We start from the raw sequence: 23098 nt of genomic DNA, 5'->3' as shown, positions 1-23098 counted from the left end.
ATATATATATATATATATATATATATATATATATATATAAAATTAGGTGGGGGAATGTGTATGGCAGACAGGGCTGCAACTTTCAGAATGGCCTGGAGATGGAGATAGGCATTTTCCTGCAATATAGATAAGCTGAGACGACTGAGCAGCCAGCCATAGCAACAGCCTGCCTCTCCTGAGGGGGTGGGGTGGGAGTGGTGAGTGGTCCTCAGGTGGGGATATCCTCAGATGAGTTTTGAATCAACAAGTTTGCTTGATTGAATTCATACAGTGCCCCACACAGATAATACTGGAACAAATTTTGTAGCTCCAGTGGTTATTTTTACATCTGATAACAAAGTTTCTAACTGTAATATAGAATGTTGAGATATCTTCTTTGTTAATAGAATTATTACTATATTCCACTTTTTCATCTAGAGTCACTCACCTTCAGTTTTAACTGCTCTTCTTGGTTTCCAACAGCCCATGGAACCCTGGCATTTTGCCCTGTGAAGTCCTGTGTTTCACCATCTGTGGTGAAAAGGAGTAACTGTATAGGCTCTACAGTACATGGGGAGATAATTCAGGGTTTGTTTATTTTTTGCCATTCTGCTTTTTAAAATTATTATTATTTTAAGGAATGCATTATGATAGAAGTGAGAATTAGCTGTGTAGCCAAAAGTTTGTGTTCATGGCACAAAAGCTGAAAGCTGCCACCATCCCAGTGGTAAAACAGCATACTATCTGGTAATAGGCAGGGACAGAGAAAGTTTAGAAAGCCAGCATTCCCTTTGGAAAACTCAGCTAAATCAAGCTCCTAATTATATTTAAAGAGAATCATTATGTCCATTAATTTCAAGGCCAAGGAGAGAGAGAGAGAGAGAGAGAGAGAGACACACACACATACACACACACACACACACACACACGGTGTTTTTGTTTGTTTTGGTACCAGGGATCAAACCCAGGGGTGCTTAACCACTGAGCCACATCCCCAGCCCAATTTTTTATTTTGAGACAGGGTCTCACTAAGTTGCTGAGGCTGGCTCTGTGATCTTCCTGCCTCAGTCTTCTGAGCTCAGTCAGGATTACAGGCAGGCACTACTCCGCCTAGCAGCTACTGGATATTTAAACATATATTTATCAATGCCATTTCATATTATTTTTTATATTATTTTTACATCTGATATTCATATTAAGTGATGAGAAGATTCCACCAATTCTGCTCTTCTAGTCCTTTCATGTAGTTCATGAACCAGTCCTGAGGTCAGATATTATGGAATGGATATTTAAGCAACCATCTGAAATTAAATACTCCTGAGCTGAAGAAATTATATAAAGATATCCTTAGATGGGACTTAAATAAGACAGTGTGCTTGACTGAACTCTTACAAAGTTGACACTAGGGGTGAGGACAGGTCCAAAATAAGGGATATAGTCCTTATCAATTGGAAGTACACAGTTTAATTGGGGAGATAGTAAATGTACATATCTATAAAGGAAAGAAAAAACTCTAGAAGGTGGTAAGTACCACAAGAGTGGTTCACATCATTCAGGGACCTTAATATGGCATGCAAGGAAACAGAAATAGAAGCAACTGTAGGGTCAGCTTTTAAAGCAAGATTTCATCATGACAACTTAGCAGAGAAATAAACTAAAGGTTCACATGTTATGGGTCAAATGATGGACTGATTATGTCTTTTTTAACCACTGCTATACTTGTGTTGGTAATCCTTTTTAAAAAAATATTTATTTTTTAGTTTTTTTTAGGTGGACACAATATCTTTATTTTATTTTTATGTGGTGCTGAGAATCGAACCCAGTGCTTCACTCATGCTAGGCAAGCGCACTACCACTTGAGCCACATCCCCAGCCCCTGTTGATAATCATTTATTCAACAGTAGATTCAGTTATGAAGGACAGCAAGATAAATATAAATTCAATTCAATTATAAATATAAATATAAATTCAATTCAGAATCTGGGCCAAAGCCCGATATCAAACCTTTAAAACAAAGTATTGTCTGGAGTTGAAAGAAAGGTCTCCTGAGTAGGAGGTAGGATAAAGATGGGAAAGACTTGGGGAAGGTTTATATTTCTGGAGGAGATGGTAGCCACTCTGAAGTCTGACTACTACAAATTGTCAGTGTTGATCTGATTAGCTGGGCAGGTGTCCCCTCCTGCCTCAGGGATCCTCAGGAGTCTGTCTACCTGGGTGGGTTGAGGCAAGAAGGGCAGGAATGATGATGGTTAGTGGGTCATTTAGTTGAAATTGAGTCCTAAAGTTGAGCCAGGCCCTCTCTCTTGGGTGTTAAGCCCTGTGGGTCAGGGGCAGGGCTCATGTGGGGAATCTACCAGAAGTGCCACGCCTGGCTCATTAGTGGATGTCTGGGGAAACCTTTGAAGATGAAATACTCCATAGGCACTTGATTCTGGTTTTTTTGGACAAACTAGTACTTTGGTCTCCAGGGGCTGTTGATCTGACTTTTTTGCATTAGTCTGGAATTTACTGCAGATTGAATAAGAAAAACAAAACAAAAAGCCTGAAGAAGTTTCTAAAAAAAAAACAACTCTCATCAAACCCCCATGTTATAGCTTGTTAAAATAGAATTCTTCCCCATCCATCTTTCACATTCTTGAATTTGGGTGTACTCTGTCTTGACCTGTTTCTTCACCTTCTGGGTTTGGGATGTGTGTGTCTCTGGTTCCCAGACCATAAGAGATTGCCAGTAGCTGGCATATGGTGATTGCTGAATAAGCTGCCCGCTGACGCATGCCTCCTGCAGGCACAGACAACTGGCTAACATGGGTGGTTCTGAACCCCCATTTCATGTCTCAAAGATGCATTTATATGGCTATCCTGTGCCATAGAGAAGGCAGTGAAGAAGAAGAGAGATGAATGAATGAATCTGATAATTTCTGTTAGAAGCAATGGACAAGATGGGCAGGTAGGCATTTTGTATCTTCATAGTGGTTCTTACTACTCTTTATCCTTTCAGCAGGTATTTATTAAGTGCTTACTATGTACCAGACATAAAAATCCAATCTGAGTGAGCTGTCAGTGAGGTCAGTAGAGACCCTAGGAGTTAATTCTGTTATTCAGTTATTATGTGCTTTGTACTATTCTAGGTACTAGGGACATAGAACACATAAGGATCTGACAATATAGTAGGAGGAGTGAAATAATACAGCAAGAAACCATTATATAATGTGTCACATGGTGATAAATGTTATAAAGATAAGTAAAGTATGATAAGTGAGGTAGGAAATGGTGTTTATGTTGAACCTGTTAGAGGCCTCTTTCATGGGTGACATTGGAACAGACACCTGAAGAAAAAAAGGGAGTGATCCATGAAGGTTACATGGTAGGGGAGCATTTCAGGCAGGGAGAATAGCAAAAACATAAGCTCTGAGTCAGGAAATTGCTTGGGGAATTGGAGTGGAACAAGCAAAGGAGAAAGTGGTAAGAGATATGATGAGGGCTGGGGCTGGGGCTCAGGTAGAGCGCTCGCCTGGCACGTGCAAGGCCCTGGGTTCGATCCACAGTACCACATAAAAATAAATAAATAAAATAAAGGTATTGTGTCCAACTACAACTAAAAAGTAAATATTAAAAAAAGAGAGAGATGTGATAAATCTTGGCCTGAGTGTATATCTTGCAGGACCTTGTAAACTATGGCATGGACTTTGGGTTTTATTGAAGACAGATATGAAGCCAAGAGAGGTTTTTGTTTTGTGTGGGGGTGATGCTGGGACTCAGATCCAGATCTTTGTTGATATTAGACAAGCATAAGAGAGGGTTTTGAGCAGGGGAATCACATGATTTTGCTTTTATTTCCTTTGTGCTGTCCTAGGGATTGAACCCAAGGCCTTATTCATGTTAGGCAAATGTATTACCGCTGAGCCACATCCCCAGCCTGATTTTGGTTTTTTAGAGCTGGGATTGTGGCTTAGTGGTAGAAGGAGCATTTGTCTAGCATGAGCAAGGCCCTGGGTTCAATCTCTAGTAAGGAAGAAAAAAAAAATCACTGGCTGCTCTGTGGATGGGCTACAGTGAACCTAGATCTGCCTGACTAAGGAGAGGATAGCCTCGCTCCCCTCTACCCCCCATTTTCAAGTATGCTATTATATGGATAGGGCATATCTTAAGCAGCATGTAGTTCGGAGTGTAAAGAATTAGCCTCTTAGGAGTGCTGCTTTCTTTTTTTAAAAAATATTTTTATTTTTCAGTTGTAGTTGGACACAATACCTTTATTTATTTTTATATGGTGCTGAGGATGGAACCCAGGGCCTCACGCGTGCTAGGAGAGCACTCTACCGCTGAGCCACATCCCCAGCCCAGGAGTGCTGCTTTCTTATTTCTTCTTCATTTACACTGATGTAGAAGGAAGATGGAATTGCAAAAATATATAGGGAAGAAGCAGAATCTCTTGATGAGGGCTGAGAGCAAAACCTTGAGAACCTGACAAGCCTAAACCTTGTCAGGAGTCACAGAGAGCCACTCCTCATTCCACTCCCTCCTCTCCCACTCTTTCTAGAAGTCTCAGTAAGGTTTGGTGAGGGAGGGGTATAAATGATCTTGCAGTGCCTTGGGGTGTAGTATAGAATGTCAGAACTGAAAGAACTTTTAGAAATCACCTAGTTGAACCCCCTCAGCATACAGGTGCAGATTTGGAAAGATGAAATAATTTTCCCAGAGTCACACAGTACATTACTGGCAGGGGTATGGATCCTACATGTTCCCAGCTTTGTCTCTGCTCCCAAAGGCTCAGGATGTATCTGAGTAGTTCTTGATACTCATAATCCCCTCAGGCTCTCAGTTGTCATAAATGAACTCCCACTATGACTTTGGCAAATTCCATTTACATGAAGCCTTGACAAATGAGTGATGGTAATGAGTTTGCATTTTCATTATCTAGGATCAAGTCTTCTATACCAGGGACCAGACTGCCACTGCCCCGACTTGGGCCCCACTGTCCTCAGAAAGCAGCTGCTGTGATCATGGGCAATATCTTTGGAAACCTTCTGAAGAGCCTGATTGGGAAGAAAGAGATGCGCATCCTGATGGTGGGCCTGGATGCTGCAGGGAAGACTACTATACTGTACAAGCTAAAACTGGGGGAGATTGTCACCACCATTCCTACCATTGGTAAGGGCACAACTAGTATGTGGGCTTTTATGCCAACAGTTGAGCCAGGGCCTATTCCTAGATCACCTACCTGGCTTCTCCCCAGGCAAGTCCATACAATTTGTGGGCCTCAGAAAAGGATGACTATTTAACTTGCTAGCAGGTGCTGGTACTGCCATTTGCCCACCTATCCTGGCCCTCCCTGATGCGGGAACTTCCACAACCTGGCACTCAGCGATTGCCCTCAGGCCCTAGAGTTGGTTTGTTCTTTATGTTGTTTGGAAAGCAGGTGAAGAGCTTTGATGTTCCTGCCAGAGGCCTGGAATTGCTTTGGTTTAGATCTTAGGTGGCAGTTCCCTGGTTAAGACCTGTCTATGGGAGGGAGAACATTTGCCACATAGATCAGGGCTTCAGATCATCATGGTCAGTTTGTTCTGCATTGGGGCTCCGGTACTATAGCTGATTTTTCACTATACACTCTGTCTCTCAGCTTCACATCTTAGCTGAGGCAGACACTGAGGGCCAGGGTACAAGAATGGGGCTGAGTCATTTCTTTGCAGGAGAGAGGGGCAGAGTTTGAAGGAGTGATTGGAGAAGCTTGATTTACATTACCCAGGCAGCTGTGAACCTCCTGACTAGAACTCCTTGTTCTCTTTGACTCTTCCCCTTAAATTTTCTTTTTGGCCTTCAGACTATCAGGTCTGAGGAAACATTAGCTTTCTATTGTTGGTGTCATGAGGAAGGCTGAGGGGAAACAGGACCAAACTCATTGGGACATTGTTTGCAGGCTTGGTATTTGAGGGCAAGTAACCATTGCATGTATTTTCCCAAAGGGTTCAATGTGGAAACAGTAGAGTATAAGAATATCAGCTTCACAGTGTGGGATGTAGGTGGCCAGGACAAGATTCGGCCTCTCTGGAGACACTACTTCCAGAACACTCAAGGTATGACAGATAAACTGCTCAGGACTGGAATGGGTTGGTTGGGTATGAACAAAGTGTGGCTGTTTTCTTTAGTTAAGGGACACCAACCCTTGTTCTGCTGCATCTCCTGTGGGTAGAGAAAAAAAGAAAAGGAGCAGAAGGGGGTGAAAAGGGTGTTGGTCTGGGGGGGCGGTGCGGCATCTGTCATATCTGTGCAGCCCATGCTGTGCCTCCCTAGGCTTGATATTCGTGGTTGACAGTAATGATCGGGAGCGAGTGAATGAGGCCCGGGAAGAGTTGATGAGGATGCTGGCAGAGGATGAGCTCCGAGATGCTGTGCTCCTTGTCTTTGCGAATAAACAGGTGAGACTTCTCCCCATGCCTGAATTTGGGAGAGGGCAACCAGTCTGTGGAAATCATGGGGTCTTGGGCTTATTGTCACAGGCTTATAGTCCTGTGACTGTACCCTCAATTTTGGAAGTGTGGAAAATATAAAGTAGTCAGCTTGCTTATGTCTCTCGTTTTCCCTACCAAGGTTTATTTAGCAACATTTTAGTCCTCAGGGATCAGTGTGGTAGAAACATCATCTCAAATCTTTCATTTCTCTATTGTGAACTTTAGTGGAATTGCTCTTACTCCTGCTGTCAGGCAGACTTAATTCTTCACCTTGTCTGAATCACTTCTGCTTCTTTACCAACCCTGTGTTTGGTTTCCAACTCCTCTATGGAATAACTATCTGATGCCTTGGATCTGGGGGTCTAGGATGACTGAGTCCAAAGTATGGTTTCCTAAAATGAAGGAGGAGGAAAAGGTAGGTGGTGCTTTAGAAGTCTTTGAAAGATCCTGAGCCTCCTTTATGTGTTTCTCTCTTGCACTCCAGGATCTACCGAATGCTATGAATGCTGCTGAGATCACAGACAAGCTGGGCCTGCATTCCCTGCGCCATCGCAACTGGTACATTCAGGCTACCTGTGCTACCAGCGGGGACGGGCTGTATGAAGGCCTGGACTGGCTGGCCAATCAGCTCAAAAACAAGAAGTGAGAGCCAGGCAGCCCTATCTGACTACCCTACCCATCCCTTACATACCTATTGTTTCCCTATCCCAGCCCTACCCCTTCCCCTCCATTGCAAGTGTGGCTAGGGCCCTGGGTATCATGTCCGCATGCCCAGCAAGAGCCTTGCCTCCCCGACTCTCCCCCTCTACCTGTCCACCGACATGACCAGTCCCCAATTACTGTCCTGATGATGAATCATTCCAATTTACTGGATTTAAAACAAAAATGAGGTTGTTATGGTTTCATGGGGTACCCCCTTCACTCTCTGGGTTTTGGGAGGTGGGATGGGGTATTCTCTCCGTTTGTTCATTTGGCACTGGTTGCTGTGCTTTTGGCATTGGAGTCCCTTTCCTGTCCCCTTTAGACCCCTCTCCTTTTCCTTGTATTCCTTTTCTTTGACACCCTCTCCCTGTTCTACATGGAAATTGCACGGGCCTCTCTGTGTGTGCGTGCATGTGTGCGCCTGTATATACATGTATAGAGAGATATATGTGTGGGGTCCACAGGGAAAGAGGGAGGGGTGGAATGCAGCTCAGGGCTTACAGCCAGGACACTGCCCAGTGGAGCCTTGTCATTTGTCCCTTCCTTGTGCTGAGATAAAGGGAAGAGGGTTTCATTTAGACAGGACTGCCTGTCTTGGACTCATCCCTCTCCTCTCTGCAGGTAGGTGTTCCTGGATGATAGGATAGATCATGGATTTTTTACCACCATCTTCCTTATACCCCTTTTTCCACCCTTCTTAGGGCAGGGGGTGGCATTTATCCCTAGGTGACTGTTCCCAAGGAGATGCCATTCTGCTCTGCCTTATTAGTGAGAAGCAAAGAGAAACCTACTCATTGTTAGCCCAGAGTGTTTAACTGATCCTCCCCCACTATCCTTAGATCTGTTCTTCAGGAGCTTGAGGGGGAGGTAGAGATAGCAAGGCTGGTGTGTTTGGGACCCAGGGTACACAGGGGTGGGGTGCATTGTGGTGGGGAAGGCTTCAGGGTTTCTACATTCCTTGTTTGTTATTAAGAGGTGAGGCATGGGTCAGTCCTATTCCTGCCTTCCTGTGCCTCGCCCTCTGATCCTGGGGGCTGGATGGTTTCATTTGTCCTTTGTCAGAAGTTTTCTCACCCTAATAGTCCTGCTGGCCTGATCAGGACTGACTGGGTAGTCTAATGAGAAGCTGTGGAGTTGGGTTGACATAGCAGACCTCAATATCAATCCCCTTATTCTCCAATTCTCTCTTTCTAGTACAGAACGAGCTGAGAGCTGAAGATTTTGTATTGTTTCCGGGTCCTCAAACTATCCTTGCTGTCCTCTTCCCCTTCATTCCAATAGCCTTCCCCTGTCCTCAACTCACTTACCATAAATGGATCTGGGGATTGGATTGGAGGAAACTGGACCCTGAATGGTGGTGATTGATGCTGGTAGGAGACAGTGGTCTTCAGGGTCCATCCCTCATTATTATGCAGTTGTTCAGAAGCTGCTGCTACTGTGTCTGTCTACAGGGGGCGCTTGTCCCTAAAGTCCTGACTCCTGCAGATTCTGTGAAGCTGTCGCTGTTTTGTGGGCTCCTGTGTGTGCTGGCTGCTCCCTGAGCTCTAAGACGGCTGCCTATAACCTTTCTGCTAAAGTCAGGGCTCAGGCCTGAGCCCTGGGGCTAAGGGACCCCTTTCCAGAAGGCCTGTCCCAAGCCCCACTCCATGGGGCCAGATTTCCTGCCATCTTTGTCTACAGCAAGCAAATCAATACTCCTGACCCCACCCAGATTTGAACTGTGAAAGAGGTTTAGGGGTGTCTCCCTCAGTGCCAGTTACTTAGTGGTGTGTTACCCAAAATGCAGTGGGTGTGTGCAGGTATCTTGCTCTCTAGGCCTTTGTGTGTGTGTGTGTGTGTATGTGTATGTGTGTTTGGTGTGTGTGTGTGGGGGGTGTTGGAGGTTCTGTTTCATTTTTTTTCCATTTTAGAATGCATTCACTATTTGACTCTGTAGATTATTCCGTCCATACATTTTCTTTGCTCTGTTTCCTGATTTTTTTGTGCTGTCCCTGTTGCCTTTCCCTCCCTGAACTCTTTCCTTTGCCTTCTCAGTTTATTTACCACTGTTGCCTGCTTGTCTTTCTTTTCCTTGTTTTTTTTTTTCTTTTCCTATTTCTGATTCCCCACTGTGTATCTTTGCAGTTGGAGAGGACTTTGCCTCTTCTCCTGATTCACTCCTTTTCTGACCTTCCCTAGTTAGATGCCAGTTCCAAACATGTTTTCCTTATTTTAGGCTTCAACCCCATCTTGTGTTTGAGAGGTCCAGAGACCAATATGGGACTGAGGATATTAGGAAGCAGCCTTGGAGATTGCATTCATGCTGCTTCAGATCTTTCCAGCAGGGGGCAGTAAGTGATCTAATAGCATCCCTGACTGCTAGGTCCTTGAGCAGGGGTGGTCCTTTCTACATTCCCATTCACCTAATAGCATTTTTTAGGATTGGGTATTTCATTTCGTTTCTGGACACTCCTTTTCCTGGTCTCCTCAGATGGATTTAATTTTGTGCTTTCCCATGTTCTAGTTTTCTTCTTTCTGGGGACTCCCCTCCTCCCCATACTCCAGTTTGTTTGTGGTGTTATAGTGGTAAATGCAGTTTTGATCTGTTTTTTCTCTTTTTTCCTCCTTTGGAATGTAGACTGTATATGTTTAATAACTCACCTTCTCTATCCTTGCTCAAAATGTGGGATAACACAATGACTGTGACCTTGGTTGGAAATTAAACTTGTTTTATGCAGCTTTGGAGCAGACCTTCATCCTTGATGTGAAGCAGCTGTGGGGCATTGGGTTAATGGTGAAGGTAGTTCTCTTTGTGGTCCCTCTCTCCAGAATGCTTCTTCTCTCAGCAGAGGGGAGAATGGATACACTTGCTGAGAGAAGAGTGAGGTTATGGAAGAACTTAGTTCCATCTCTACACTACTTATTTCTTCCCCATCATATCCCATAGTAGGGGGTCCAAATGAATCTGATGCTGTAATGTGAAGGCTCTGTGACTTTGCTCCTCTAGATATGAAGGGTGTAACTCTGAAATTAGCCATATTTATCACCTGTGGGTATCCTTTGTGCATTCCAGTGACTGGAGGGCCCTGAACTTGGAGGATGCTGTATTTCCTCCATTCTCAGATCTCCCTAGGCCTGCACATCAGGTGCTTCCATTTGAACATAGTCCCCCTCAATCATATATTGGAGTCCCCCTACCTGTCTAGGTCTGGATTTTGGTAGCAAATATGCATTAGGGGTACAAATCTGTGAACTTGATTCTTCTTAGAGTGGATGGCCCTACATCAACTCTACTTCCAGCTTGTGGTTCCCTACTGTCAGGATGCCAAGCCTCATTCAGAGATTGTATAGATGTCTTGGGGAATCAAATTATTCCATAAAGCTTATTTTTTCCCACCCCACTCTTACCACTGCTCTGTTTCTCTTTTGATATTGTTGTCTGGCTCCAGGCAAAGAAAAAGGGATGGTGCTATGCTTAGGCTAGTTAAGCCATCCAGGCCTCCCCCATTCTCAATACTTTCTTATGCTTTGAGGACAGAGGTCTTCCCAGGTTGCTGTGGTAGGTAATGGACAGGATTTTGGACTATAATAAGCTTGAAAGCCCAAGTACCAGTATGAAGTATATAATTTGTATTCAATTACCTTTCAGTTGCCTTCCCTGCCATTTTTCCTTTTCAGCCTCTCTCCTGTTAATAAGCTATCACTCTCAAGGACCAAGTGCTTCTGCCTTCTTGTAACCCTCAAAACTGCTAGATATCACTGTACCAACTCTGTAGCTTCAGGCATTACCCATTTACCCTCAAAATTAGATGACATCATTCTCCAGTACTACCCCCCCCCCCCCNATCTACAGAGTCAAATAGTGAATGCATTCTAAAATGGAAAAAAAATGAAACAGAACCTCCAACACCCCCCACACACACACAAAAAAAAATACACAAATCAGATGACACTTTCCTCCTAGGCTCCTCCAAGGTCTTCTGCTTGGTGACAGACTGCTAATAAGAGCATTTTTCCCAAGTACTTTATTTGTGTGTTAATAAATAGATAACTTCCAGAGCTATAACTTCTCATCAGACAATGATAATGGAGCACACTTGAGCTGAATGGACTTGAAGAGATTGTCCTATTCCTTTTTGGCCCAAATACTCAAGACTCCAGGAAGAAGTAGAAGATAGCCCTCTTGTGGTAGTTATTTAAACCATCCAGTTTGTGGGGAACATGGATTGAGGAAACAACCTGGGGGACAAAGCTATACTCTTCCTTCCAGAGTATAGGGGCAGTGGGATTGGGGATGTAACTCAGTTGTAGTGTGCTTGCCAAGCATATGTGAGGCACTGGGCTCAATCCCCAGCACTGCAAGAAACAAAACAGTATGAGGTACAACAAGGTCTGAAGGCTCTGGGGATTCATTGCACTCAGCATTGCCAATTCAAATTTCTGGATTGGTTAGAAGAGAAAGCTGACAAGTTTTATATATTTTTTGTTATCCCCACATATCCCAGGACTGGAGATTGAATCCAGGAGTACTCCACCACTGAATTACACTCTCAGCCCTTTTTATTTTTAATTTTGAGACAGGGTTGTGCTAAGTTGCCAAGGCTGCCCTTGAACTTGTGATCCTCCTGCCTCAGCCTTCTGAGTTGCTGGGATTGTAGGCATGTGCCACTGTGCCTGATGGCAAGTACTTTCATGTTTTCAGGTCTGTGTTAAAAATGGGTCAGAGGGGCTGGGGATGTGGCTCAAGCGGTAACGCACTTGCTTGGCATGCGTGAGGCACTGGGTTCAATCCTCAGCGCCACATAAAAATAAAATAAAGATGTTGTGTCCACCGAAAACTGAAAAATAAATATTAAAAAAATGGGTCAGACCTCTATACTCATGGAGGGACTTGGGGATCCATTTTTGGGATGCTCTGGAATCCTTTGGGATATATATAATGTACCATTTGGAGAATAACTGTGTAGCGGATACCCCGTCTTTTGCTGCTGCACAGAGTTGGGAGTAGTGTACTTGGTCAGGCTGTAATAATGCTAAGCAGCTTCTTTCCAGTTCTCTCACTTTCTAACTCAGTAATTGAAGAGGTGGAGTATCATGGTGGTCCCTGGGGAGTGATAGGATCCAGATGCCTTCATTCTTTAATTAGAAAGGTTTTTTCTAATTGGGTTTCCTGACCCTGGTTATCGGTATGGGTAAGAATAACCCTGAATTCCTGAGAAAGGTGAAGCAGGTTAGGACAGAGGAAATGGAAGCTTTGAGTATGGTAAAGGAAGCAAAACCACTGAAGGCACTGGAAGTGAGGAAATTGGGTCAGGTGTGAAAGTGTCTGCTCATCTGTGTCACTTTGGCCATGAGCCGCAGGAGAGTATCTGGGCCCTACTTGTGGATCCAATATGGCTTCTGAGCTAGACATAGCAGGGTAGAGACACTCAAGGCAGAACTGGCTTTCCATGCACAGAGCTGACCAGTTCTACCTATGTGCAAACCATTGAGAGTTTTCTGGCACCTCTGAAGGTGGGGGCTTTTCTAGGAGTGATTCTCTGATTTATGTAATACTTCTAGTCAGGGTTGAGGGAGTTCCCCTCCCTTTTCCAGAACCCCATCTCATCTTTCAGGTTCTTCTAACTTAACCCAGGGAAAAAGCTCCTTCCTTGGTCCCTCCTGGGTTGAGGTGGGCTTGTGCTACCTTCTGTAGGTGGATATTGTTGTCTGTTTTTGTTTTGTTCTTTTCTTTTTCACTGTTACCCTCTTTTTCTTGTATCCACTCTCCCTTCACATTCAGGTTCTCAAACAGCCTGAACAAGACAATAGCCTCCCACTTTCCTGACACCATTCTAGGAATGTAGCAGGAACTTTCAAAGTGTTTCCACTGCCTTAGACTGGCATTCAGGGTTCTTCACAACCAGCCCTTAATTCCCTCTCCATCTACCTCTCTCTGCTTCTCTGGCAAGTCTCTTATTTTCGGCAAGTTGATTGATTAATTTCACCCCAAAATCTTGTCTTCTCTGCCTTTACCTTCTTTATTGTTTGATTAAAAACATCCCATGTCAAGATCTAGCTTGTTTCACCTCCTCCACAAAGCTACCCATGGCCTCTCTAAACACAGGCCTTTTTTCCTTTTTTCTTCCACCCTGATTCCTTTAGCTCTATTAGCATAGTTCAGTCAACACCTTCCACACTTCCCTTGTATTGTTATCTTTCTTGTTGATTAATATTTAAAAAAATTTTTACAATAAAAGTAATTTATATTATAAAAGATCCAAATAATAGTGCTGGGTGGGATAAAGCCTGTAATCCCAGCTACGTTGGAGCCTGAGGCAGGAGGTTTACAAATTTGAGGCCAACTGGGCAATTTAGCAAGATCCTGTCTCAAAACAAAAAGTGTTGGGGATATGACTCGGGTAGAGTGCTTGTCTAACATTCATGTTGCCCTAGGTTCAATTCCCAGTACTTTCAAACAAACAAAACATAAATATATAGAGTAATGTGGAATTTGATGTCTATTCTTCCTATTCCTATCTTCTAACCTAACCACCCTCAGTTATGCTCCTAGCACCTTTAGAAAAAGATTTTTATAGATGTTGATGGACTTTTATTTTATTCATTTATTTATATGCAGTGCTGAGAATCAAACCCAGTGCCTCACACATGCTAGGCAAGTGCTCTACCACTGAGCCTCAACCCTGATCCCCCTCTCATTACTTTTAAAAAAATATATATAATCAACACATTTTAGTTAAAATATGAATTCATTTATGTCACATGTGTACTATACCTGCTTTTTTATTTAAGGGTATATACATTTGGCTTAGAAGTTTTACATACTAGTGTAGTTATATCTTTATTTTTGATAGTTTCTCCTTATTTCATTGTGTAATTTTTCAAAATAAAACACTTGTGCAGGGTGTGGTGGTACACACATCTGCAATCCCAAGTGACTCAGAAGACTAAGTTAGGAAGATTCACAAGTTGGAATCCAGACTCAGCAACTTAGAGAGACCCTGTGTCCAAAAAAAAACTGGAGAGGTAGCTCAATCCATAGTACCAAAGGAGGAAAAAAAACACATTTGTCTAGAATCTGTTATTTGGAGATTATTGTTCAGCTGGTACCTTGGGAGATCTAGAAATGATCACAGCCTGTCCTTGGTATCAGTGAGCTGGCTATTGGGGGATATGAGACTGGAGGAGAGGGGCATGCACAAATAGCTGCAACCCAAGGGAAAATATAAAAATGTCCCTAAGTATATGCCTGAAGTTCAAAAATAGGGAAAGTCACTGTTAACTAAGAGAATCAGAGCTTCACTGAGGAGATACTTGAATTTAACCTGGAGGAAACTTGACAGGTAAAGAGAGGAGCATGAACTAGGACATAGAGATGGAAACACATGGTATAGGTTCCTCTGATGGCCAGATCACAGTCCAGAAGCAGGAAGAGGTTTTGGTCCAGTTCATAAACATTTGTATGTCAGACACAAGCAATGAGGATATAGAAAAGAGAAACATGAGGTTCTGTTTCTAAAAGGCTTTCAGTTTAATAGGCTAAAAGACCAGTTGAGAAAAGTAAATAAGTGCTAGAGTACAAAAGCTTTTAATTGACATGTCAAGGAGTCAGAATTTTATTCACTGGGCAATGTGGAGCCATGGTAGGTTTTTGGTGGGCAACTGACATGACAAACTAAATAGTAAAAATGTACAGAATGATCTCAAGTAGGAGAGGTTGGGAATGAGGTTTATTCCTCTTTTAAATAAAAAAGTAAAATCTCAATTTAAAGATGTTTGGTGGTTTGGGGATGTGATTCAATAGTAGAGTATTTAACCTAACATGGGGGAGACCCTGGGTTCAATCTCCAGTGATCCCTAAGGGATGGTTGGAGGAAGGCATCTGATGGTAGGCAATCCAGGGGCTGATGTGGTGGCTCTTCAGTTTTTAGGCTTTTATCTTTTTTTTTTCACCATGCTAGGACATAGCCTTCATCCTTATGATCACCTCATGGTCTAATATAGCTACCAGAGCATAATTAATCTTATCTATCTTCCAGGTAGCAGAAGGAAGGAAGGCAAGACCTTGTGGGGAGGGAGAGGAACACAATGATACATTTCCTAGCTAACTCCCTTTGAAGAACTTTCTTGGAAGTCCAAGACAATACTTACTTTCTTTTCTTTTTCTTTTTTTGGTACTGGGCCAAGACAATACTTTCAACACTTCTGTTTCTTATTAGACATAAACTAGGTGACCAATAAGTCCTCTAGGTTTTTTTGTTGTTGTTGTTGTTTGTTTGTTTGTTTGTTTTTGCAGTGCAGGGGTTTGAGTCCTGGGGCACTAAGCTATATCTCAGCACTTTATTTTTTTGGTAAGAGGGATTGAACTCAGATGCACTAAACCACCAAGCTACATCCCCAGCCCTTTTTTGTATTTTATTTAGAGACAGTGTCTCCCTGAGTTCCTTAACACTTCACTTTTGCTGAAGCTGGCTTTGAACTTGCAATCCTGCCTCAGCCTCCTAGGCCACTGGGATTATAGGCGTGTGCCACCTTGCCTGGCCTCTTTTTATTTTTTGAGACAGGGACTTACTACTAAGTTGTCTAGGCTGGCTTTGAATTTGTGATCCTCTTGCTTCAGCCTCCCTAGTACCTGGGATTATAGGTGTGCCCCACTATGTCTGTGACCATATGCAGCTTTAAGGGAGACATAGAAATATATTTTTATGGGGATATATTCAGTATTTAGAATTTTGCGATATAATTTGCATAAAGTGAGATTCCAAGATTGTAAACATAGAGTTTAAGATTTGACAAGTGCTTGCATCCAACTCATGTCCCTCTCACGTTATGGAGCATTCATCACTCCAGAAATTCCCTCCTGCTGGTGTGTGTGTGTGTTTTCTTTAACAACACCATAGAGTGGCTGGGGCCGGGGGGGGGGGGCGCAGAAAAAATGAGGTCTTAATGGGAATGAAAAAAAGAGCTGGAGAGACTGGAGGGAGAAGCCAAAGGAGACTGGTTGAATGTAGACAAAGAATAATCAGAGAATGCTGATAGCAAAGCCCCCAACAAAAAGAGGAGATTGGGAGAATAAGACCAGGTTGTTGCAGGTGGGATGGAAGGAGGAAGAATGAGTACTTGTTGGGTGTGTTGAGTCTGAAGTGCTGGCAAAACATCTAGGTGGAGATGCCTAGTAGGTAGTTGTGTCTAGGGCTTGCAAGGGCAGTCAAAGCTCAGTTGCCCCAAATACCAGAGAGATGATGCTAAAGACAACAGGCCAAGAAATGGCCCAAGAGTTTGGTAAATGTGAGCTCCCTGATAGCCTTTGAGCGAGCAGAATCCAGGTGCCAAAGGCTGAGTAAATTATGCAAATGGTACTGGTAGGATGGCTGAAATCATTTGAAACCCTCTTTAAAGACTGAAATTCTTGCATAAACAAAAGGTTTGTATGTGCTGCTCTTTTAAAAAGGTTGTTAATGAAAGCAGAAAAATGGTAATGCCAGAGGAAAATATCAGGGATTCATCCCATTCTTACAGGAAAATAGTTCCTTGTGCTTTCCAGTTAGCTTTCCAAGAGCAAAAGGATAGGACAGTGCTCTGCTCCAGAGAGTGGAGCTGAAGGTATAGAGATGGGAGAGGGATGCCACCTTTGACAACTGTTGGTGTGGCAGCAATTCCTCCTGTGGGACAGAACGGCTAACGGACAGATGGGTCAGAATGCGAATTCCCTATCTCAGAGAGTAGGGAGGGCTCCCTGCGGCCTCCTCCCTCCAGGAGGTGGGGACAAGGTGGAGCAAGGATTGCGAGAGGAGGAGCTCCCTCATCACCACAAGCCCGGTCGCGTCCAGTCTCGCCTGGGCGCCGAGGAAAAGCTCTCCTAATCGCCGCCACTAGAGTAGCCTGTCCTGGTGCCCCAGTGCCCTGCCCCCATCCAGTCATGACCCTGCGCCCCTTATTCCTGCCCCTCCATCTCCTGCTGCTGCTGCTCAGTGGGGCGATGTGCCGGGCTGAGGCTGGGTTCGAAACCGAAAGTCCCGTCCGGACCCTCCAAGTGGAGACTTTGGTGAGGAGATGGGCCAGAACCTGTGGGGGAACTCCAGGATCTAAACGAACCTGGGAGTGGGGAAGAGAAGAAGTGTGGGAACTGAGTTGGATGGTGCTGGGTCTAGGGGAGAGAACTAGATCTTTGGAGGAGCTTCCGTGACCCTTGTAGTCCGATCGTAGGTGGAGCCCCCCGAACCGTGTGCGGAACCCGCTGCTTTTGGAGACACGCTCCACATACATTACACGGTGAGGGGCACAAGGGGTTGGGGCGGGGCTTAGGAGGGGCGGGGCATTGCTGAAACACGTCAGCTTTGGCTTGGACACGTGGCAAGCGGTTTGGAAGGAAAAATTCAGGCTCTGGGGTCGTAGAGCACGTGGCGGGGGGAGGGGCGCCCCTCTTTCCTGCCTATTTCCCCTTGGTGCTTTTCCTCCAATTCCTCCTTGGCACTGAGAAACGTAGGGTGGAGAGGTCTCTAGTAAGTGCCAGCCCTTTGGGACTTCCTGTTCCTTTTTGCCCTGGGGGGGATAAACTGCAGCAGTAAGGGGGTTGCCGCCACCTTGCGGTCCAGGTGTGTGTTGCCGCCTCCTTAAGAGGTACTAGGTATGTGCTCTTGACGCTCTCTCCCAACCAGGGTACCTTGATAGATGGACGCATTATTGACACCTCTCTGACCAGAGATCCTCTGGTTATAGAACTTGGCCAAAAGCAGGTGATTCCAGGTATGTGACCTGTGCCTCTCATTTCACCTCTTCCCAACCTATGCCCTTACTTGGCCTCTTCAACCCCTAAGTTGCCCAGGAAAGGCCTCCTGGAATAAGACCCCAGGGCTCTTCCAGTTACTTCCTAAGATTTAAGCCTCACTTCTAATACTTCTCTTGCCCCATACCCCATTGGAAACCAGGAATTTGAGAAGTGGGGAAGACTAAATTGAGAGTTAAGTGTGAACCTCTGATCTTTCTCTTGGGTGATTTGGTAAATGTGAGTAGCTTCCAGTAAGTTATGTCTTCTTCCTCAAGGTCTGGAGCAGAGCCTTCTAGACATGTGTGTAGGGTGAGTATCTGGGAAGAGGGTATAGGAGGGTGGGTATCCCCTTTCCCTGGGTAGAGGTTTTCTCTGCCATCCTGCTCCTGCAGGAGTCAGTAGAATGTGGGATAAAGGACTGTGGCTTCACATTGGACAGGTCCACGTCAGTAGGCCTTCTGAGGGCGTCTAAAACCCGTGCCCCTCTGGTTTTGTTGGAGGAGTTGGGGTTGTGGGGAGATGGACACTTTTGCTGTTAGGCACACAGGTGGGAAAGTTCATGTTTTGGGTATAAATATACAAGGGGTTTTGCTGACTGAGGGTACTGGCCCACCTTCCCACCTCTGGCTGTGACTTACATTCCTTCCCTCAGAGAGAAGCGAAGGGCAATCATCCCTTCTCACTTGGCCTATGGAAAACGGGGATTTCCACCATCTGTCCCAGGTAATCTGACTAGGTCTTTCTCTCAGGCCATCAAAAAACCAGTCCCTACAAGGAATTAATTTTTTTTTTTTTTTTTTTTGTCTGGAGCTTGAGAAGGTCCAGATCAGGTTTGCTGAAAGGGACAGGAGTGTCTGGGGCCTCCTTCTGCAGAGCCACTTTTTTTTTTTTTCCTGCTCAGGTCACCAATAGAGACTACAGACATCACCTGTTAAGGCTACCTCTGGCAGCTGGCATATTTTTAGGGAAGAGATACCTGCTTGACCTACATGGGTCTGCTGCTTATATTACTACTTTCAGAATAGTCAAGGAACTAAAAAAAAGCAATCTTTAAAAGCCAAGTCTACCCCATAACTTGGAAAACTCTTATAAATCATTATTGTATCTATTTTTTTTTAAATTTAGTTATGTATGGACTTAATGCATTTATTTGTTTTTATGTGGTGCTAGGATTGAACCCAGTGCCTCACACTCAGCTACAACTGAGTTGAGGCTCCCATTGAGCCACAATTACACCCCTATTATATCTATTTTTAAAAGGCTGATACTGGACAGATTTCCCAAAAGATATATCTTTTGCTTTTCGTTATAACAAATGTTCTATTAGCTAAAATGCGTTTTATTCCACAGAGCATTGAGAACATAATTCCTATCCTAGTCCCAGCTAGAGGAAGGTCTGGAAAGAGGGTAGGGGGACTAGAGAGAAACTATTTTAGCCAATGTTCTATTACTTCCCAATTCACAGTACTGCTTATTTGCTTCTTTGTATACCTCTCCCTTCCCATTCACTCCTCTTCCACCTGCCCCTATTTGTTTGTTTATGGTACTGGGGATGGAATCCAGGGCCACTCTATCACTGGGCTATACCCATACCCCCAGCCTTTTTTATTTTTTGAGACAGGGTCTCATGAAGTTGCCCAGGCTGGCCCTAACTTGTGATCCTCCTGCCTCAGCTTCTTGTGTACAGGTGTGCACTACCACATCTAGCTAAACTATTGTTTTTCTTTTCCTTTCTTTCTTTTCTTTTCTTTTGTAAGTTTTCTTTCTTTATTTTTTTTTTTTAGTTGTTGATGGACCTTTATTTATATGTGGTGCTGATAACCAAACCCAGTGCCTCACACATGCTAGGCAAGCGCTCTACCACTGAGCTATAGCCCCAGCCCCAAACTACTGTTTTTCTAATAATCACATTGAATGTGCTCATTGGTTGGTGGAATTTTAAAGTTATCTACTTTAAATCCAGTTAATTTCAGCTCTGCAATGATTCTGTCCATATGGCTCTTTGGAAAATGGGTATAGGTAGTATAGAGGGTTCTTTTATAAATGGAGAACAGCCTATATATTTCATATTCATAATTTTCCTGTGCTGTCAAAGACCTCACTGAACCCAAGCCATACATGTAGTTGGGGTCAATATGACTATTACTAGACTCTGCTTATAACCCTCCTCTGCCTTTGTCTAAGGGAACTCAACCCCACATTTAAGTCTTGCCAGCTTCATAGTTGGCTTTGCTATAGCCAGCCCTTCCTGTTTTCATTCATATTCAAAGCCCCAGATAAAATGCACAAGAGATTCTAATCCTCACCTCCCCTCTGCCTCTCCAGCGGATGCAGTGTTGCAGTATGACGTGGAGCTGATTGCACTGATCCGAGCCAACTACTGGCAAAAGCTGGTGAAGGGCATTTTGCCTCTGGTAGGCATGGCCATGGTGCCAGGCCTCCTGTGTCTCATTGGGTTTCACCTATACAAAAAGGCCAACACACCCAAAGTCTCCAAAAAGAAGCTCAAGGAAGAAAAACGAAACAAGAGTAAAAAGAAATAAATGATAGTACTTTTTAAAGAGCTTTGTATTCTTCACCTGATACTTTCTGAAGCTGCTTTTTGTAAGTGGGAATGAGGTGAAGGGCTGAGAAAAAAAGGCATTCTGGAGTTGGATCTTGCCTGGCAAGGGGGGGTGGTTGGAAGCCTTAGGTCACCTCTTCCCCTGACCACCACTTGCTGTCCTAATATACCCCAAAGATCTGCCCATAGGATCTGCCCACTTGGCCTCTAGGTCCTTAAGGTTTTGGTATGAGCTCCCATGGTACCACAACACCAAAGAGCTGTGCTTCACTGCGTCATTGCCTTCCTATTTTCTCTGCTCCCCAGGATGGCAGTATTCCTAGTGTCTTCAAAGTGAACTGCTCTGTCCAAGACAGCAAAAATATAAGGAGTTCATAAACTCCATGGAAGTTTTTAATAGCAAAGCACTTGGGTCTCAAAAAAAAAATTTTTTTTTTCTTTGAAGTTGGAAAGACGTGTCCTCCCTTGGATCACAGGGTGTGGGAGATGATGTGGGCTGCTTCAATGATATTATAAGTAGTTGGAGGTGGTTTGTCACCTGACTGAGCAGTAGATGTGGACAAGGGTTGGGATAAGTTGCTTTGATGGTTGACTATGAAGAGTGGGTTAAACTTGCTCAACACTTCATCACTCACGGAGATGCCATCCAAGTACTGCTTGAGCATCTCCCGAAGCTTCCCATTAATTTCCAGCAGCTGGGCTCGTCTGTGTTGGAGGCTCAGTTGCTCCAGTTTCACCTTGTTGTACCTTTTCCAGAAATTCTCCATCCCTACGTAGTCAGCCATCACCTGGTAATTGAGTTAGAGAGGAAAAGTGTACTTCAGGACCCAGTAGCAAATGCTATCCCAAAGCCTATCCTCTCCCAGCCCTTACCTTCACAAGTTCCATAGTAAGCTCTTCAGGATTTTGTTCCTCATTCTCCTCCTGCATATTAGCTGTCAATACTGATGAATAAAAAGGCAGCACTTTCTCTTCCTCTGTTTCATATTTTCTACATATTTCAGCAAGTTTAAGGATCTTTTCACCCTGTTGGAAGCAGGAACAGACTTCATTAGGAAAGGGCTAAGAGGGAAATAGTGGAGTTAGTTCCCTGCATGAAACAACTCCAGGGGAACTTCTTATTAAAATGAGAGACAATAGTAATAAATACATCTAACACCTAGTGCTTACCATGTGCCAAGCACTGGTCTAAGTATTTCATATTTTTATTAAATTAAGCTGTTATTATTTAACTTAAAATGTATGAGGGGAGGAGAGAGAATAATGAAGATATTCCTAGTGTTCACTTAAGCTTAGGAAGCACGAGGAAACCCTCCTCTACTTCTAAGTTCCTTTCACCTCAGGCAGTTTATTTGCCTTTGTTCTGACTGTCCTCTCCCCTTTATTACCTTATCAACGATCTTTTTCAAGGCCTTGAGGGTGGCATTACTTTCCAGGGTGAGCTTGACTAAGTTCTCCTGGGATACCTCTCGGGCCTGCATCCTTTGAGACTTAAGTTTTCGCAGTTGTGTAAGGACCAACTCCTTGTCATTACGGATATACTGGTTCTGATCTTCACTCTCATGATTATGCAGCATGATTTTGCCTTTTGAAATAGTTATGGCCTCCTGGACAGACAGAGTAGACAGAGGAAACACTTGACCAGAGGAGGGTCTTTATTGACACAGGAAAAGGACAGCCTGGGAACTGAAATCAGAGTATATCATCTTTTCTCACCCAGTGGAGTAATGAGACCCAGTGGGAACTGGGGAAAGGGGAATAATGGAGTAGTGTAAGTAGCATTTTTGGATGGTGATACTACCTGTAGTTTCTGTATTTTTTTCATTTGTGCTTCAATTTCTTTGGAGCTCTTCTCGTCCTTCACCTTTAAGGTTTCAAAGGCAATTTTCCGGTCCTCTGTGGCATCAGTATAATTCTTGAGTGCTTCTTGGAACCTTCTCCACAGATCTTCTACTACATTCTCTAGTTGTATTCGTAGAAAGTGCTTCTCTTCTAAGTTCTAGGAAGTTCCCCCCCCCAAATACCCAATGTTTAAAATTATGCTACTAATGCCCTTTATTTCCACCAGAAACCTCATGTTTTGAACTGTTAATAGTATTAATCAGTGCAGCAATCACCAATCAAAATGCCCATAAAGACCAGGAAGATAATATAAGAAAGTATTGTGGGCTGAGTGGTCCTGTAGTGAACTTGAGCTCCTACAACTCCACATGAATGCTGCCATTTGGAAACATGGCCCAGTGTTGCCACTAGATCTTTAAATTTTTCAAGGGAAGTCGAAAATTTAGATTTTTATGTGAAATATTTTCAATTTCTAAATATAGAAAATGTATTCAAAGTTTTTGTAAAACATTGACATAACATGAAAACAAGAACCCCACCAGGCATAGTGGCACATGCCTCTAATCCCAGCAACTTGGGAGGCTGAGGCAGGAGGATTTTAAGTTCCATGCCAACCTCAGCAACTTAGCAAGACCCTGTCTCAATAAAAAGAGTTGGGGATATAACTCAGTGGTAAAGTGCTCCTGATTTCAATTCCCAGTACCAAAATAAAAATAAAAGCACTTGAATCAAAGTGTGGAATATGATATGTCAAGAAATTTGTAATGTTTTGAACAACCCACAATAAAAAAAATTAAAAAAAAAAAAAAAAAAAAAAAA

General features: G+C 43.7%; 3 protein-coding genes across 6 annotated transcripts in view; 2 read left to right on the top strand and 1 right to left on the bottom strand.

The window, feature by feature from the left end:
- The window catches only part of Arf3 (ADP ribosylation factor 3), a 20240-nt gene extending 10397 nt beyond the window's left edge, over nt 1-9843 (top strand). The window contains exons 2-5 of the mRNA XM_015493298.2: nt 4898-5127; nt 5940-6050; nt 6268-6392; nt 6910-9843. Coding sequence (XP_015348784.1) covers nt 4980-5127; nt 5940-6050; nt 6268-6392; nt 6910-7071 — 546 coding nt within the window. The 5' untranslated portion in view covers nt 4898-4979 and the 3' untranslated portion in view covers nt 7072-9843. The remainder of the gene's footprint in view (nt 1-4897; nt 5128-5939; nt 6051-6267; nt 6393-6909) is intronic.
- A 6031-nt stretch (nt 9844-15874) lies between these two features.
- Nucleotides 15875-21516, top strand: Fkbp11 (FKBP prolyl isomerase 11). 4 transcript variants are annotated; one of them, XM_048802629.1, is made up of 7 exons: nt 16542-17151; nt 17313-17378; nt 17765-17852; nt 18150-18183; nt 18527-18597; nt 20200-20319; nt 21505-21516. In XM_048802629.1, coding segments are annotated over exons 1-7 (507 nt in total). In that variant the 5' UTR covers nt 16542-17025; the 3' UTR covers nt 21507-21516. The 4 variants fall into 4 exon arrangements, with proteins under 4 accessions (XP_015348781.1, XP_048658586.1, XP_015348780.1 ...); XM_015493294.2 differs by lacking the exon at nt 21505-21516 and having other exon boundaries at nt 16545-17151; nt 20200-20437; XM_015493295.2 differs by lacking the exons at nt 17313-17378; nt 21505-21516 and having other exon boundaries at nt 15875-17151; nt 20200-20437.
- Nucleotides 20813-23098, bottom strand: part of Ccdc65 (coiled-coil domain containing 65) — an 8355-nt gene continuing 6069 nt past the window's right edge. Inside the window, exons 5-8 of the mRNA XM_015493296.2 lie at nt 22239-22436; nt 21826-22044; nt 21311-21463; nt 20813-21225 (exon numbers count right to left, since the gene is read on the bottom strand). Coding sequence (XP_015348782.1) covers nt 20908-21225; nt 21311-21463; nt 21826-22044; nt 22239-22436 — 888 coding nt within the window. The 3' untranslated portion in view covers nt 20813-20907. The remainder of the gene's footprint in view (nt 21226-21310; nt 21464-21825; nt 22045-22238; nt 22437-23098) is intronic.

This window comes from Marmota marmota, unplaced genomic scaffold, assembly GCF_001458135.2.
Source record: "Marmota marmota marmota unplaced genomic scaffold, marMar, whole genome shotgun sequence".
Classification (NCBI taxonomy): Eukaryota; Metazoa; Chordata; class Mammalia; order Rodentia; family Sciuridae; genus Marmota; species Marmota marmota.
Note: the sequence above shows the minus strand (reverse complement) of the source record. Positions and strands in the feature narration are given on the sequence as shown.

Coding starts and splice junctions, on each gene's coding strand:
- Fkbp11 (XM_015493294.2), top strand. CDS start 17,026: ATGACCCTGCGCCCCTTATTCCTGCCCCTCCATCTCCTGCTGCTGCTG. Junction 17,379..17,764: donor CGCTCCACATACATTACACG/GTGAGGGGCACA, acceptor TCTCCCAACCAG/GGTACCTTGATAGATGGACG. Junction 18,184..18,526: donor CTTCTAGACATGTGTGTAGG/GTGAGTATCTGG, acceptor TCCTTCCCTCAG/AGAGAAGCGAAGGGCAATCA.